Source organism: Parasteatoda tepidariorum, chromosome 7, assembly GCF_982258835.1.
Source record: "Parasteatoda tepidariorum strain Cologne lab strain chromosome 7, Ptep-v5.0, whole genome shotgun sequence".
In the NCBI taxonomy this organism is placed as follows: Eukaryota; Metazoa; Arthropoda; class Arachnida; order Araneae; family Theridiidae; genus Parasteatoda; species Parasteatoda tepidariorum.
The window spans coordinates 112,543,206-112,562,612 of NC_141761.1; the positions used below are offsets into that span (position 1 = coordinate 112,543,206).

Here is a 19,407-nt window from a genome sequence, read left to right on the forward strand (position 1 = left end):
TGCATCCTGTATTATAATCGATACGGAATATTGTTCAATACTTCAATCGACTTCATTAATTAAATTATGGTACATTTCTGAAGAAGAGAAAAAATACTAATTTCTTTGAAACTAGATACAATCTTGGAAGTGGTCCAGTTATATTAAGGTCACCTCACCGCTTGCAGAAGGGAAAGTTCCACCGATTAGTGGCAAAACGTTATCTGAGAGATGGTGTTCTTACTCTTGATGGACAAGAAGATGTCGCCGGTCACAGTGAGGGAACGTTGAAATCTTTAGATTTAACTGAAAACATGTTTCTAGGATATGTACCCACAGAAAATAAAGGGTAAGTTTTAATTATTTTGATATTTAAGAAAAATCATCAGATTTAACCTTATCACCCTATTAAAAGATGCGGCAAAAAAAAAACTCGTTTGTTTGTTCTGCACACAATTGCTAAACACAAAATTTGGTCAATCAATCAAAAAATCACTTTGGCAGGAAAGGGATCGATAAAAGGTACAGTTTGTCTAAAATAAGAACTCCCCCTGGCATTTGTCAGGACCTGTGTCAGTGACTATGGTTACGAAGTATAACTATTTCAAGTAGGGATGCGGGTTCACTGTTTTGGAGTTGGTTCGGGTCGAGTCAACGAGAGGAAGGGAGTCTCCCTCTTCGGTCTATTGTTTTTGTCCCAGAGTGAAGCTACCCTCTCTAAAAATAGCCATTCCTGTTTCCATAGCACCAGATGGTCTCAGACTTTGTGGCGGGAGGAGTTCTTAGCTTAGACAAACTATAGAAGACTTGCGACCGATTTGCTGAAAATGTCAATAAGCGGTTGTACCTCTGCAACCCAGCAAAAGGCGGATATTTTGAGACCTATGAAATATATTTATTGTCAATAACATTTTATTAAAAAAATTTTCCCGTTTTTTTTGGTCCCACCCTAAAAGGCCGTTGTACCAACTTACAACCAGCTTCACTGATTTCTAAATATCCATGGTAAAGTATTTTACCACTTTGACTGAGTGACAAAGATGTTTATTATATTTTTATTCACAGATGACAGTACTATTTGGAAGAAGTACAATGGATAGTTTAAAAATTGTGTGTGAATAAAAGTATCATGTCAGTCATTATTGTGTATTTTTAAAGATGTGTCTTAGACTGAGCAATTCTAATAAAATTAAGCTAAGTTGGTCGAATATTGAAAACTCGACATATTTTTTTTTCCAGATTAAAACACTTTTTTTTTTCAAAAAAATTATATCATACACAATATACAGTATTTTTTCTAAAAACATTCGCGCCAAAAATTTGCTCACTTTTAGCAAGCTATTTAAAAAATCAACAGCGAAACGTTAAGTTAAAAAAAAAATTCTCTTAAAGAAAAAAGAAAAGAACAATCTGAGGAAAGAATTTTTTTTTCTGGTCAAAGAAAGGTAATGTTAAAAAATCGGATAAAATAAACTGAGTCTGCTGTAAACTATTCTTTTAAGGCAGAACTTAACGGGAGAAGATATATTGTATATGCTTGAGTGAGTTAATAATATCTGGTTATTACTCGAAGGTACCTCATTTCGTTGAAGTTAACAATGCAGTTCTAGGGTAATTTAGGTACGCATGAAAGGCTTCATTATCTTTTAAATCCATTAAAAATCTTGGATGACGTATTAATTTTGGGGTTCATTTATTTTTTTTAAGACAACATATTTTTCCAATTTAACTGCTAGACTCAATGAGGAAATATACATAGTAATTGCAAGATATTTATAATGGAAAACTTTCAGCCAAGGGCTTCATAGTATACGGATGTATATTTAGAAAGCATTTACGTTCGAATAGAATAATTAATATATTTTTTTCATCGTCATATTGAATACTTCAACTTTTTATTTACCAATTCAAATGAATTAAAATTTTGTTCAAAAACATTTACCCACTGATTAATATGAATTCAGAACCAATCAGTTGGTTTATATTTAACATGCCTATTTAAAAAAAATCAATAACGGAATCTAAAATTAAAGAAAAGTTTATTCCTACTAAAGAAAAAAATTCTTATTTTTTTGGCTACAAATAAGGCATAATCTAGTAAGTTATTATTCATACACTTACAAAATTTTCAACTTGTGTTACGTGGAAGTTTATTAAGCTACTTTTGAAACTTAGCAGTAAAATAAAAATTTTAAAAAATTTAATCTCTTCCACGAATAAAAAAAAAACAGATTATTTCAGAAAAGATATACCGTCATTCGGAGCTACTTTGTGCAGGATTTCGCAGTTTTTGGACTTTGACATGTAAAAAAACTATGTTAATTCAAACTTTAGTAATATTTATCGATATTATATTCATAACTGGACTCAGACGAGTGAATTTGATCAATATTGGCATTATTTGTATGTAATATTTACGAATAATAAGTCAAAACATACCTTGCACAAAGTAGCCCCCAAATGGGGGCTACTTTGTGCAAGGTATGTTTTGACTTCACCTGATGTCCTATAAAATATATTTTTATGTGTTAAATCTTTTGATTAATTCATTAGAAGAAAAATAATAGTTTACCAGCACGTTTCACGCATTTCTTGTGAATTTTATTAGAGATAGTATTTCTGCGGATTTTGTACTTCCGAGAAGATTCTGCAATCGACATACCACCAGCAACTTCTTGCAAACATTGTTGCAGCTTTTCTAAAGTGTAATCAAGGTAATTTCTCGTTCGAGGTATTTATTTTATAACGTCTGACAATTTTTCTGTCGAAAAAAAAAAACGAGTGAAACTTTCCCCAAAGTAGCCCCACAGTGCATTTTTTTTTCATTTTCCGTTTATTTGTTGTTTATTTAAAAAACATTTTAACGCTAACATGATATAATTGTTTATTAATATATAAATAAAAATTTTGCACTTACGACAATTGTTTTATCAACGTCTTTGCATTTCACAGCTAAAGTTTCCACGCACATTTTTCGACATCCGACGTCCTCGGAAAGTTGTTGACATTGGATGAACGAAACACACTCTAAGATTGTTTTAAAATTCGAAAATTTTTTTGTAGTAATAGAAGAGACTTCTATCTTCAAATTCCACACATTTTTAACGAGAAATAAACATAATACTGAATAGCAGCACTTGAAAAATGCCAAATTCGAATTTGCACAAAGTAGCCCCCACTGCACAAAGTATATGAATGACGGTATATGCTTTTTTACAGTTGTAAAAAAATGTCTTGATTTATTGGGTTAAAAAAGGCATATTCTCGTACGTTATTTTCCATACCTTCACAATATATTCAACTTATTTAATGTTGAAATTAATTAAGCTACTTTTAAAGAAAATTAAAGAAAAGTAATCTCTTCCACAAAAAAAAAATCATTTCAAAAAAAGATATATGTGCTTTTTATTAATTGTAAAAAAAGGCTTGTTCACTTTATTTTAAGAAAAGGCCATATTCTAGCAAATTATTATCATACATTTACAATATATTAAACTTATACTGAAATTTATTAAGCTATTTTTGAAAGTTAACGGTGAAATAAATATTTTTAAGAAGTGATCTTTTCCACAAATAAAATAATATTTCAAAACGAGATATAAAGCAAACTTATATTGAAATTTATTAAGCTACTTTTAAAACTTAACAGTGAAATAAAAATTTTAAAAAAAAGTAATCTCTTAGAGAATTGAAAAAAATAATTTAAAGAAAAGATATATATGCTTTTTTTTTCAGTTGTAAAAAAAATCCTCGTTACCAAGATGCGATAAAATGAAGTGAATCGGTTATAAACTGCCCTTTGAAAGCAGAAACATAACTGGAAAAGAGAGATTATATATGCTTGAGAGAACTAACAATATCTGGTCATTACTTGAGGGTACCGCATTTCGTTGAAGTTAATAATGCAGTTCTAGGGTAATTTAAGTACGCATGAAAGGCTTCATTGTCTTTTAAGTCCATTAAAAATCTTGGATGACGTATTAATTTTGGGGTTCATTTATTTTTTTAAGACAACATATTTTTCCACTTTCAACGCCAGACTGTTTGAGGAAATATGCATATTAATTGCAAGACATTTATAATGGAAAACTTTGAATATTTAGAAAGCTTTTACGCTCGACTATAATAATTAGTATATTTTTTTAGAATTTGAATGAAATAGATATCTTAAAATTTCATTGAATACATCAACTTTTTATTCAAAAATTCTAATTAATTAAAATTTTCTTCAAAAATATTTACCCACTTATTAATATAAATTCAAAACCTATAAGTTTGTTTATATTTATAATGCCTATTTAAAAAATCCATAATGGAATCTAAAATTAAAAAAAAAGTATATTCTTACTGAAGAAAAAAAAATCTCTTTATTTGGTTAAATAAAGGCATATTCTAATAAATTATTATTCATACATTAACAAAATATTCAACTTATGCTATGCTGAAATTTTTTAAACTACTTTTAAAACTTAACAGTGAAATAAAAATTTAAAAAAATTTAATCTCTTCCCCTAATAGAAAAAACAGGTCATTTCCAAAAAGTTATATATGTGTTTTTTTTTTCAGTTCAAAAAAATGCCTTGCTTTATTGGGATAAAAAAAGGCATATTCTAGTAAATTATTATTCATACATTCACAATATATTCTACTTATATTGATATTTATTAAGATACTTTTAAAACTTAACAGTGGAATGAAGTTTTTAAAAAAAGTAATCTTTTTCACAAATGAAAAAAAATTATTTAAAAAAAGGATATATGTGCTTTTTTTTCCATTGTAAAAAAAAAGGCCTCCTTCCAAAGATGCGATAAAATGAAGTGAGTCGGTTATAAACTACTCTTTGAAAGCAGAAACATAACTGGAAAAGAGAGATTATATATGCTTGAGTGAACTAACAATATCTGGTCATTACTTGAGGGTACTGCATTTCGCTGAGGATAATAATGCAGTTCTAGGGTAATAAAAGGACGCATGGAAGACTTCATTGCCTTTTAAGTCCATTAAAAATCTAGGATGACGTATTAATTTTGGGGTTCATTGCTTCTTTTTAAGCCAGCATATTTTGCTGCTTTCATCGCCAGACGGTTTGAAAAGACACGCATAGTAATTGCAAGACATTTATAACGAAAAATTTTAAGACAAGGGTCTGACATTTTTATATGCTTATATTTAGAATGCTTTTTAGTTCGAGTAAAATGTTTAGTACATTTTTTTTTATGTTAGTGAATTGGAGGACAAGAAATTTTATTGATTATTTAATTCTACTCTAAATTCGAATTTTGATTTAAGTATTTAAACTAATTAAGATATAGTTTAAGGAGAGAGTAGTAACTTTTATTTTATTTTTTATTTACACTATAGGTTCCAAACTTGGGGTCTATCACCCCCTAGGGGATAATAAAGTCCTTAAGAGGGAGCTAGCAATATGGGTATTCGAGGGATGTTAAGAATTTTATTGATATTGATGAGATGAAATTAGAATTTAATAAAGATTAAAATACATAAACTTCCTGTTTGGTATCACTTACGTGGAAAAGTTATCTATATTTGTAACTCAGCATATTTGTTATAAAACCGCTAGTGATTTTGAAAGTGTTAGTAGGAAAAAAGTACTTAAATTATTGAAATATCCACTTTAGTTATTTATCATTGAACTTGATATTTACATATCCTTTAAACTTATCATTGAGACCTTTTCTAAATGGCCCATCTTTTCAATGATTTTTTTTTCAAATTCATCAGTTTCATAATTTCATTTTTTGTAAATTGCTCTTTACATTTTACTTGTTTTTTTCAAAGAAGTCTTGAATATGTTAAGTAAACTTATTTGTATAATTTGAGTGTTTTTACTATTGTTTAATATTTCAAAGGCATATCATTAAAATGCCGTGCAGGTGGCCGAGTGGTTAGCGTGTCTGACTGCGGAGCCATTGGCTGCGGGTGCGAATCCTGCTCTGGTCATGGATGTTTCTTTCTCTCTCTGTGTGCTATGTCCTTTCTCCCTTGTGTGAATGTGACCCGCCCTATAAACAGGTTTGTGGTTGTGTGACGTGGGCGACGCTGCTCCGCCGCCGTTTCCTCGCTACAGGCGCCCACTGGATAACGAGAAGAGAGTAGCAGTTCTGGCATTTCTGTGGCCAATAGAACAAACCCCAAGTGCCCGCCATTAAAAAAAATATTATTAAAATGCAATACTCTTCAGATTTTCTTTAGATAACATGTAAAATATAACTATGCTATTAAAATTAGAAATATGTTTAATTCAGTACTAACTGTACTAAAAAACACATTTAAAATATCGCTGGTCAACTGATGACTTTTATTAACGATACTCATCATCATCAACATAGGTGGCCAGACAGCCCAAAGTGGGCAATGCCTTCCTCTGAAGATTTCTCCATAACTATGACCTTTATTATATTTTTTATGCTACCTATATTATATTTCTTATAACATGTAAGAAAAATATTTTTAATTTAATTTTAGCAGCAAATGTTCATATATATATTAAATTCACTATTATACTGACAGTTGAAAATTTTACACGATTCAGTAAAACGAATATAATAATCTTTTCCGACTGAAATACTTTTTTGAAATATTTTAAAGACATTGTTATATTGCGTCAAAAGAAAATTGATATAGAAGGAAATTTTTCTGATTATTTGTTTTATAGTTTGTTTTGTAAGAGAAGCGTTTTTTATTTATTTTTTTTGACTTGCCAAAGTAAGCGATAATAAGAAAAGAAAACTTTTAATTTAAAATTTTTACTTTTTGATAAATATTGATATATACTTAGTAATGTGAAAAAAATTAAATGAAATGATCTAAATAAGGTATGCCAAAAAGAAGCGTCAATTTTTTTTAAAATAAATTTTCCAGTTTGTAGTGCCACTACCACTTCAAAAATACAATGTCAATTCATTAGTATACAGGATAGGCCTGGGCAATATACCGTAATACCGTCATTTACCGGTATTTCTTTGATACCGCGGTAATGATATTCGGAAGTATATTCTTCGGCAATACCGAGTTATTGAACTTCGGTATGCTGCACCTCTCGGTACTCACCGCTAGCCAATATCTTCGGCCGACCGGCGGCGAGGAAGTGGCGGTATGGTATGGTATCTAGGAGGTATTGGTATGGCACGTGATTGATTTAGGGGTGAAGAACTCAAAGGCTTGCGCGTAATATTTACAGTACCTCCACTCGGCAGCTAGAAATTTCTCCTACAATATATTGTGGTATCATTTGACTTTAAAGCGCATGCGTCATATCCGTGGTATTGGCGATATCGGATTTCAAACACCCGCGCGTTATATCAACCCTCCATGGTATACTTAGTTACTGATTTTGGTTTCATTTTGAGAATAGCGCGCTTCTGATTTTAAAAATATCCGAGATTGTCGGATCTCCTTGTGATGTTTATAATTGTGTTGATATTTATAATTGTTGATGTTTATAATTGTGTTGATGTTTATAACTGTTTTGATGTTTATAATTGTGTTGATGTTTATATTAGTAATTGATGTTTATATTAATAAAATTTTTCTGTTTTAAAATAATGATGCTTTATAATTAGTTGATTCCATGGGATAATTATGCTGCGAGCTAATATAGGATAAGTACCCCATTTTTTTTAAATGATGCTCTTTAAACACATTAATTTTTAATTGCAAAATAGTCTTAGCATTTATAATATACATAACAATTTAATTACCGCGGTATATCATAATATCGTGATATGAAGCTCACAATATACCACAATATCGAAATTCTGACATTGCCCAGCCCTAATACAGGACATGTTAACTCCATTTAATCTCGGGGTACCTTTTGATTGACGAAGGTTGGCATAGTCGAAAGCTCATTCCCCATATTGTTGACTTGTGGACGTGCTATGCCTGCTTCAATAGATGGCACACATTGAAAAAAGTTGATTTGCTACTTGTGACTGCAACATTATCCACCTCCTCGCATTGTTGCTACTCAGTCTCGATCACACACAACGCATACACTCGACTGTTAAAGGCAACACAGGAGCGACCACGACCGTGAACTTAATACAGCTCTTCCGGTTTTTAACAAAACAGCAATGAATCAACCATTGGTATCCATTCATCGAATTCTATCATAGCTATAATTCTGGTGGGGGAGTACTGTAGTGTCTCTACCACAACAAAACAACCTATCACTAGTCTCCCCACAAGTTCATTCCATGCCATTTTGTGTCAAAGTTTGTTGATTTGCACAAATTTTAAATTACATGCAGTCATATATTGTGTTTAAATCTATGTAATCACTACACGCAATATAAATTTTGCGGCGAAAAATGAAGTGTATAAATATGCAAATTATAAAGCTCAAATTTAAAATTAAAAAAAAAAAAACCTATAGAAATCTGGCAAAAAACTGTGGTGTAATTTATGATCAAATATATCAAAACCAGTTTGATTACCATCTAAAATTTAAATGTGTTCATGGATGCCTTCCGAGAAATTCTAACACCTCACGATGTTTAAATTGGTATCAGAATTAAAATTAGAATTGCATAAATTTATTCAATATTACTAACACTTAATTGCCAGATTTAAAGGTCTTATATCTGTGCTTATACTGACTATATGTATAGTGGTTAAAATCATTTGAGTAAAAGATGAAATTTTAAGGAAAACTTCAAAGAAAACGAATAAAATAACATAAAAATTAGATTTCAGTGCTTTTAGTTTCGCTTTTGGTTTTTCACTTGTGGTTTCGTCAGGAATAATCGCATTCGTTTTTGCTTTTGTTTAAATGTTAATTAATTTGCGCTCAATCGAATGCTTTTTTTTTTTAGAAACACCATTACGGAACACCATGAATAAAAATCTTGGACTAATATCGTAACCTGTCTTTCCTAATATTAAAAATATACTAAACAATTGCTGAAAAAAATATATCGAGAGTTTCTTTTTCTTTTTTTTTAAAAAATGAAAGCAATACCAACTTTGAGATTAAAAATAAATACCTACATTTTTATGCAAACTCAACATTTAAGTGCTTTTTAAATATAAATATTGAAAAAAAATACAAAATTGTGCAAGAAAACAAAGTCTCTCTTAAACTATTTTAAAGAGGCTGTTTTTCAATAGAACAACCAACAGCCGTGATGGCTCAGGGGATAGAGGGTTCGCCTTCCACTGAGATGAACCGGGTTCGAATCCTAGCTATGGTTGGTCGAAACGAATTCCGCATCCAGTTGGCACCAATCACAGTACTGACGTGAAATACCCTCAGTGGGAGACGGATCATGGATTAGAGTCCCCTTGCCGTCAGGCTAACCGTGGGAGGTTCTCGTGGTTTGTATGTAGCGCAAATGCGGGTAACTTCCATCAAAAAATCCGCCACGAAGGCAAATTTCTCCTAATACTTGATCTAGGAATTCCATTGTCTTCTGTATTGGGTTCAAAATTACAAGGTTACGAACTTAAACATTAGTAGTGGTAAACCCAAAAATTAGGTCTGCTGCACAACGACGGTTATAAAATGATGTAAAATAGAACAATCAGGGAAGTGAAATACGATTTGCGAAAAACAAAATGGAAAAGTTATGTTTTTCACAGTTTTCATAACACGTCACCGTGAGACAAAGCATTCTAAACGTTTCATGATTGCTACAGTTTTCAAAATTTTCATAATAATGACTCTCATAATTGAATAATTTAAAAAGCTAAATAATATTTAGTATTTTTGTTTCTTTTTTTTTTGCACTGGCTACCAAATTAGTTGCACCGATGCAAATTACCTTTCAAAGAAATGACTATTCGAAAACTCAATTACAAGAGAATGTTAAAAATAAAGTTCTAGAGATTCGTTCTACAAAGACGTTCAAGAATAAAACTGCCGAACACTTTAGTATGTAATGTTTCAAGCAATATTCTTTTAATGAAGTTACCCGCGAGAGAATTGAAATTGAAATGGCGACCTGAGATGAGATAAAGTGTTCTTCAATTCCTCAGAGCGTTTGTTACTGAATAATTTTTCCATTAACTTCCAACGTAAAATAAAACTACTTCGCTATTTTAAAAGACCTGTTTCCAATTGAAATAGTTTCAAGCCTTTCAAATTTTTATTATACTTACTCGAATTGATACATTTAAGAATTTTATTTATGTTTTTGTCACTTAAGAGTTCAGAAAAAAAAACGAAACTTATTTGTAAGTTAACGTTTGTAATAGGTTACAGACACATAGGAGTTTTGCTCCAATCAGTTTAAACCATTCAAACTTTCTTTTTATTCTACATTTTTTCCCTTTTTAAATTGCAGATAAGATCAAAAATAACTTTCTAACTTTCAATTCGTTTGCTTATAAGCATCAAGCAGTTAATATCTGTCTATGATAGAAGATATCATTGAATAAGTAATTGTTTCATAAATTATCAAAAAGGATATATTCAAATTTTTTTTTAAAAATCATAATGAATTCAATATATTGTTTTTTCTTCAGATATATTTAATATGTTGTTTTGTTATTGTTTCTTTTCCACTCAGAATTCTATTTATTTTCTCCAAATTAAAATGTAGGGACATTTAATTATTCATATTCATGCTATATAAGAAAATCATTCTGAGTGAGCGTGAACAAAATGTATATGGACACCCAGAATTATTTTCTTTTATTGAATGAATTTGAATTATTAAGTGCGAATACAAAACACTAAGTGCGAATCGATGAACGGATACCACTAGTTGCCGTATTTGCGAAAGACCGGGAGAACTGTATTAAGTTTACCAAATATTGGAGTGCTTGTGGTAAGGGCTGGATTAAGTTCACCAAGTTTTGAGCGTTTGTCGTGAGAGCTGTATTACGTTCACGGTTCCTCCTGTGTTGCTATTAGCAGTCGAGTGCATACGTTGTACGTTGTGTGTGATCGAGACTGGGTAGCAACAGCGTGAGGGGTTGGATAATGTCGCAGTCACAAGTAGCAAGTCAACTGTTCAATGTGGACCATCCATCTATGTGAGCGTTACTTTCGTTGTTAGTCAATTCATATCATGTCCTCAGGAGACCAATGTGGGGGAAATACATGCGTCTATGTCAACCTTCATCTATCAAAAGGTACCCAAAGATTGAACCGAACTAGCATGTCTTATATACTAATGAATGGATGTTTAATAATTGTAGTGGTAGTTACGCCATTAAATATGTTAATTATAATGTTGTATAACCGCATTATGAAGGTACATAATTACTGCTCGCTTCTTTTTATAGATATTTGTGTCAATTATATTAGCCTATAATTTTAATAAGTAGACCATGGATAACCTTAATATGATAATATCACAACCGCATAATTTCTTCTATGAGTTTCTTTAAATTGTCCACAATTAAAAGAGAAAGTCTACTCTGAACTTAAATGTTAACAGCAGAAAATATGAAAGATAGCCTGATCTATATTACCACGTGAGAGACATATATATATATAAGCATTGAAATTTCATTACGTAGTGATCTGATTAAAGAGTTACTCTTTATTATATTTTTAACATTAAAGCTAAGTAACACTTTATTTGAAAAAATAATCTTAGTAACATTTTTCCTCTTGTTTTCAGAATATTTGATAATATAGGCATTAATAGTGGGCTAATTGGATGCATTAGAAGATTACGCGTTGGGCAACATGATGTGAATTTAACTTATCCAATTTCGAAAGATATACTGAGAGGACAAAGTATAAGTAAGTATAAACTGCTTGAATATTACTTCATATAAAATGTAGATGCCAACCTTATACTTTACTAATTCACCATTGTATTTTATATAAGCGTATGTGTTTTTATTTATATACAACACTCTTTAAGCCTAACATGGAACAAAACTTAAATCATGCAAACTGTCAACAATTACAAAACAATGCAGATGCCAACCTGATACTTTACTAACTCACCATTGTACTGTACATAAGCGGACGTCTTCTTAATTTTATACAACTCTCTTTAAACCTAACATGGAACAAAACTTTAATCATAGAAACTGTCAACAAGTACAAAACTATATCAAAATGGTGTTGCCAAAAGAAGAAAGATAAAAGAAGTAAACTAAGTAAAATAAGCATATTAATGCAGGTTATGCACTTGCGTCCGGAACAAACCATCTAACCTAAAAATAAAAAAAAACACCGGAAGTCTTGAGGTCTTCTTCTGATGTCATAACATTGATGTGACTTTCTTTTTTACACTTTCCGGTTTTGTTTGTATATACTCGGAATACTCAGTTGTTCTGAATTTAATTTTTGCGTCATGTTTTTACGAAAAAGAAATCTGTTCTTCTTATTTTAAAATATCAAATGAAGATATGATATAAAAAGTACTTCAGGAAATTGCTCTACATCGATATGCATTTACCTGATCGTCGAGATGCGAATCTACGCAATTTTGTTTGAACCAGCAGAAATTTTACCCAAAACTTCTAATGACTGTTTAAAAACCTCTACAAATGCTGCCCTCTACCGGAGAGAACATGAAACACGGTCGAGAATAAGATGAATAGTAAAAATAGGGTAGCAAACCTGATGCTTTACTAATAGCAAAGCTCTTCTGTGTATACATATATATACGTATGTACACCGAAGAGCCATTACATTATTACCACCCTCCATCTATAGCAATGGGCTTGCCCAGGTTTTCATGGTTTCTCACCCAGGAACAATGTTTTCATGGGGCACATTAGGACCTATAATCCTCATAGAACAATCCTTGACGTTTGTAAGCTACTTGAACATAGTTGCAGACCAGGTTCACCCTTTCAAGGCAACAGTTTTTCCTGCTGGGGATGGTGTTTACCAACATGATAATGCACCATGCCATAAGGGTCGAATCGTCGAGGAACATTCCAGTGACTTTCAAGTCATGTCTTGGCCCCCAAATTCACCTGAGCTTAATCCAATAGAGCACTTGTGGTCCTACTTGGAAAACCAAATTCGTGCTGCCACGCTACCCCTTCGCAGTGTGAGGGAATTGCAGGACCAGTTGGTGAGCGCTTGGTACCAGATACCTCAGACTACCTATCAGCATCTTGTTGAATCAATGCCACTGCGGGTGCTAACAGTTTTGAGGGCTAAAGGTGGTCCTACATATTTACATATTATTAGCAGGGTGGTAATAATGTAATGGCTCTTCGGTGTATATATATATATATATATATATATATATATATATATATATATATATATATATATATATATATATATATATATATATATATATATTATATATATATATATATATATATATATATATATATATATATATATATATATATATATATATTATATATATATATATATATATATATATATATATATATATATATATATATATATATATATATATATATATATATATATATATATATATATATATATATATATATATATATATATATATATATATATATATATATTATATATATATATATATATATATATATATATATATATATATATATATATATTATATATATATATATATATATATATATATATATATATATATATATATATATATATATATATATATATATATATATATATATATATATATATATAGATGTATATATATATATATACATACACGCACAAATAGATAGTGTTATAAAGTTTTAAATAAAATTATACTGAAGTAATTAAAGTAAGTAAAAAATAATATTAAATAGTACATTTACTCAGGAAGGAAATCGAATATTTTATTTGTCATATTTTTTAGTTTTTTGGATAATATGTGCATTTTTTCAACTAATAAATAAGAAGTTTATAATTGTTTTTAAAAAAAAACCTTCTTGCTGTTGCTTTTTTCTGAAAATCTGATATACTAAATTCGCTAAAATTAAGTCTTTGTCTGCATAAATGCAGTTTGAAATTACTTTATTTTTCTCAAAAATAAATAATTAATCAATCAAGTATAAACAATAAATATCTTTTTTCAACGTTACTTTTATTAGGGGAATGTAAAGGTAAGCCGTGCAACAGTGTACCTTGTAGGAATGGAGGTACTTGCAAACAAACGGATGTCGATAGCTTCCAGTGTTTTTGTGCAGAAGGATTTTCAGGTATTTCAAATTCATTCTCCTACTTTTAGTAAACTTCATAATCTTCCATTTAGTCAAATTCATTTTTTTAAATTTCTTTCTGTAAACTAAGATAGCATAATATGAAATAATCATTATTTGGGTAACGCAGAATCTAAATTTTAAAACAAATATTTTTTTCCCCTCTATTTAGTCAAATCCATTTCACTTCTTTTAGTATAATTTATTCTCCTCCATTTAGTCAAATTATTTTTTTTATTTCGTTTTGTAATCTAAGATAGCATTTTATGAAATAATAATTATTGGGGTAAATCAGAATTTATACTTAAAAATATATTTATTTCAAAAAATTATCATTTTTAATATTATTACAGGAGACATGTGCCAAAAATCCGAAGATCCATGTGCCAGTTTTCCTTGTGCAAATGGTGCTACTTGCGTTACGCTCCCCAATCATGAATTTTCGTGCACATGTGATAAGGGTTACAGTGGCCGTTTCTGCGAACACAGTAAGTACTTTTTTTTAAAAACAAATAAAACTCTCATAACTGAACTTAAGTTTATGGAAAAACTTGAAATATTGTGATAAGATGCTTTCTTCCCAAGGAAACGATTTTACATCGGGTATTGTTACTAGATATTAAAAATGTCTAGTAACATACATAGTAACATATCTAGTAACTTCCTGTAGCATATCTAGTTACATGCAGAAGTCAAAATTTTTTATGGTTTTTCCACTGATGGACCAACATAATCTTGATGCTAATCATTAATAATTCCATCATGAACCATTATATTTTTTGTTAGTAACCAACGTAAGTAGCCAATGTAGGAATTCAGATTGATTTGTGATGATCCAACATAAGAATAGCAACTTGTTTTGATGGTTTGTTCATGTTGAACCAACGCAAATTTCCATCATAGTATCTTAGAAATCAAATATTAGAACGATTTTGAACCACCTTCTCCCCAATGTTGGAATTCGGACTGATTTATGATGGGCCAACATAAAAGGATAATTGTTGTGGTTTTATATTCCAGCTGAGCCAACAATAATTATTATTAAACTATCATGAAAATGCCTTGTTGTACCATTATGGATCATCACGAATTTCCATCTTATTATCTTAGAAATCGAATGTTGAAACGATCATGAACAACCACCATCTCAATGTAGGAATTAAGACTGATTTATGGAGGTCCAACATAAAAAAATCTAATTGTTCCGATGATTCCTGAGAACCAACAAGAATTTCAATTAAACCATCATTGAAATGCATAGTTGGAAATATCATGGACCATCATGGATCATAATGGATTGTTGGTCCTTGAGAGTCAAACATTTATTGATGGTTAACCATCATAGTATTAAAGTAGCATTTTCCATTATGGAATGATGGCAGTTTGTTGGCATATCAAAAACCGTGAACATGCAATGGAAAATTTTGGATGATGGTGACCATCAAATGATGTTGGACCGTCATGAATGGCACTGAAACTAACTTAAACCATCAAAATGTTTTTGTTGGGACCATCAAGAATTTTGATTTGGGTATCCAGTAACATAACCTATCTAATAACATAACAAAAGATATCAATTAACATATCTAGTATTCCTTGTATTGTACTAGATAATTACTTTACCGAGTTCCTGATAGAAATTACGAACTTATACTTTGAATGAGAATCACGCAATTTTTCAAGAAAAACGTCAATATGAAGTAATATTCAGAAAAATTAGATAAAGGTCATTATTAAATTTCGCTATTTAATATGTTGCCATTTTAAAGTAACTAAAACGTTTTAGAAATGCATTTTTTTTTATTCACTTCTATATTGTAATGCCTCATTTATCTTTTTTGAAGAGAAAGTCGTTGATCTCTTGTAAGCCTTTATTAACAAAGTCTCAACAGTGGTTTTTTCTTCTTATCTTCACCTAAAGCAACAAAAGCCAACAGACTTTCACTCGGTTAAATTAGCGCATAATCGAAGTTTTATTTGTTTATTACAAAATATATAAATGAAATCACAAAATGCTTTCATCTTGTGAAGTAAAAACAAGTTATGTTAAAAAAATTAAAATCAATTCCTACTTAGGTCAAAAAAAATTTTTTTTTCAGTTTTTTTTTATTAAATAATTACAAATTTTTTCTTCCATATAAAGCTAAAATTAATTAATTAAAATAAATTTATTAAAATAAATTAATTAAATAATATTTGATAAAAACTGTCTTAGCATCAAGTGTCATTCCACTACAAGTATAAACAGAAATGTATTTGAAGTTGAGTGGATGAATAAAAAGTATTTTATTAAACGATTGAAAATTTGAACAAGATATATATAGGGAGAGTGTGAACTAATTGCAGGAATTGAAAATAAAAGGCGTGTGATATCAGATAACTATAAAAGTGTAAATTTGGTGACATGGACCATACGTTCTACCACGTCATGTTCTTTATTGAATTTATCTGACACAGCGAATATAAAATAATTAAATAGTCAAATGTGAGCAATAAATTATATATTTTTTTTGTTCAAATAGAGCTAGCTATACGTTGGAAATTATCACTGACGTTATTTTTAAAGCATGCGAAAAACTAAATCTCTTAAAGTAAAATTTAAAGCAATGACTAACACTTAATCCATCAGAAAATTCCATTTCGTTTTTCGCTCAGCCCTATTTAATGAATTAATTTATATTTGAAAAAAAAAAAAACAGTATGAACATCAAGTGTCATTCACTACAAGTTCAGAAAAAATGTCTTTGAACTTGAGTGGATGAATAAAAAGTATTTTATTAAACGATTGAAGATATAGGGAGAGTAGTGAACTAATAGTAGGAATTGAATAAGATGATACATCGCGTAATATTGTATGAAAATGTTCTTATTTTATTTCTTACGTCAGAGCCTTCCAAACCAGTGGTCATAGAAGATGTGTACATACCAGACCTAGACGGTGCAGCCTTTCTAGAACTTCCAACCCTTCCAAATGTCGGCCAAGAATTCGTTATTGAATTGTGGTTTCTTTCCCGTTCCAAGGATGGAATGCTTCTGTACAACGGACAAGAATCTTTGGGAAGAGGAGACTTCGTGTCTCTTAATTTGGTGGATCGATACATTCAGTTTCTTTACGATCTTGGCAGCGGCGTAGCCAATATCACGTAAGTTACTGTTCAACATTGTTTTAAGCCTAGAGTTAATTACCTCAGAAAAGGGTCTTGGATGGTAAAAGTGGAAGAGGCGTGATCAATATCTAAGTGGGCTTGTGCTCCAGTAGATTGAACGTTGTAATTTGCTTAAATGTTATTATTTGTGGTGCTTAATTTGTTTATTCACATCATAACATCAGTTAAGAGATCTAGTTATTCTAATTAGATATAAAGTGATGTAAATATTTTTAAAATTCAATTGTGGGGGTTATTTTAACACAAGGAAGCAGAATTTTTATTAAACATACTTTTGATACGTGTTTCATTATTTTGTATTAATAAATGTAAAATATTATGTCTAGCATTTTAAAAATTTGCGTTTATGATATACAGCGTGAAAAATCGGTGTACTTTTATACGTTAAAGATAAAATCTTCGATCTGGTCTCACTTCCAAACATTTTTTTTCTTCAAATTTGTACTTATTTGCAATTATTTAGATCTAAGAGAAATAGTTATACATCATTGAAACTTTTTTAATAAACAAAATCAATTATTGATGAATTTTTAAATATGAATGGAAAAAAATGCAGACTACTTTTTTTGAATATTATATCTTAGTACAAATATTATGCCGATAATCAAACAGTTTTTGTTTCTAATTAAAATTACCAATATATATCTTTGTTTGTAATTAGAACGACAGAAAAAATATAGATAAAAGTCACACCAGTTTCTCATCTGCTTCAAAGGGCTAAAAGCATTTCTGATATAAAATAATCTCTTTTACACTCTTACTTTAAATACCAATTTAAATGCGTAGTTAGTTTAAAATATTACAATTTGATAATTACTGAAAAGAAAACGTAAAACACATATAGTTAGTTCACAAATCGTTATTTAAATAAAGAAAAAAGAAAAAAATAATTCAAAAAAATCACTAATAAGGAGAGTGGGACTGATTTATCTATATTTGCTGATTGCCTGAAGATTCAATTATCAGAAATGGATTTATGTTGCCTCGGGCTATCAAACTGGTTTCATCTCGCTGTAATGGAAGTTGTTCCAATTCATATGACAGAAGGAAAGAGTTTGTATGGTGGAAATATCTGTGTGTACTCCAGTTTTCATAGTGGAGGTAAATTCATTGCAGTTCTTGTATAGGCTTTGACCGTAGAAGTAAGGATTTCTGGTACATTTGTGCTGCTTACGACAGAGAGATTTGAACAAAATTAACTTAAAAAAGAATTGTCGCTTTATTTAAGAAATATTATTAGGAAATACATTAAAAGATTAAGTGATTAACTTTATAACAGTTATATGACCATAATAGGATAAAGAGATGCATTCTTCTAACATAAAGATTTTTCTGTGGAAAGTTAATTAATGTCCTAAAGAGTTAATAATTAACTTGAAATATTTAACTTAAGGATAAAGTTAATTAATTAAGGATAAACTTCCTAGTCCTATCTCCAAGAAGATTAAAAGTGATAAAATAGTTCCGTACAGACAGTTAGGAGCATGGGAAGAGATACATAGTTGGCGATTTATCGCAAGATAAATTAGCCAAAAATAAAGCATGTCCAGAATTATTAATATTAAATTTTAAATAATCTGGCTACAGTTTAATCACGAAAAAGACAGAATTTAATATTACCCAGTATTCGAAAGGTATGTAAAGAAAACTGTTACATTGATTGATAAGAAAATATTTATATTTGCTTTTTATAAAATGTAATAAAATTTAAATGATTGGTTCAATTAATTTAAAACTGAATTAAACATGAGTAAAAATAAATAATTTATTAATTTAAGGAAAGTTTAAAAGCTAGAAAATATAAACTGCCCATTATGGCAACACACTCGCTTTCCTCACTGGTGATTCGATAGAATTAAATAGTTATTTTGTTTCTCTCCCTCTTTAATATTGATTTTCAAAATTTAATTTAGGAAATTTTTTACTTAATTTCTGACATGGAATCTAAAAAAATATTTAAGAGCAAATAATAAATAATACTTTCAATTTATGAAGTTTCAATTTATGAAGTTGAAAAGTTGTTTGTCTTATCTTTCCCCAAAACTTTAATCTGAATAGAAAACTATTACTTTTTTTATAATTTAAAAGAAATACAAACTCTAAGTAGGAAGCGAAACTGAACACAAGATCAAAAATTACAGTAGGCAAAGTATTGATTCGTAAAGTGTAGCAA

At 29.8% G+C, this 19,407-nt stretch overlaps 1 protein-coding gene across 2 annotated transcripts in view; it reads left to right on the forward strand.

Annotated features, from left to right (window-relative positions):
* LOC107441892 (agrin-like) overlaps positions 1 to 19,407 on the forward strand; it is a 119,848-nt gene that overhangs the window by 86,646 nt on the left and 13,795 nt on the right. For both annotated transcript variants that reach the window (XM_071182996.2, XM_016055288.4), the window contains exons 15-19: positions 116 to 328; positions 11,574 to 11,698; positions 13,960 to 14,067; positions 14,421 to 14,555; positions 16,955 to 17,210. In XM_071182996.2, coding sequence (XP_071039097.1) covers positions 116 to 328; positions 11,574 to 11,698; positions 13,960 to 14,067; positions 14,421 to 14,555; positions 16,955 to 17,210 — 837 coding nt within the window. The remainder of the gene's footprint in view (positions 1 to 115; positions 329 to 11,573; positions 11,699 to 13,959; positions 14,068 to 14,420; positions 14,556 to 16,954; positions 17,211 to 19,407) is intronic.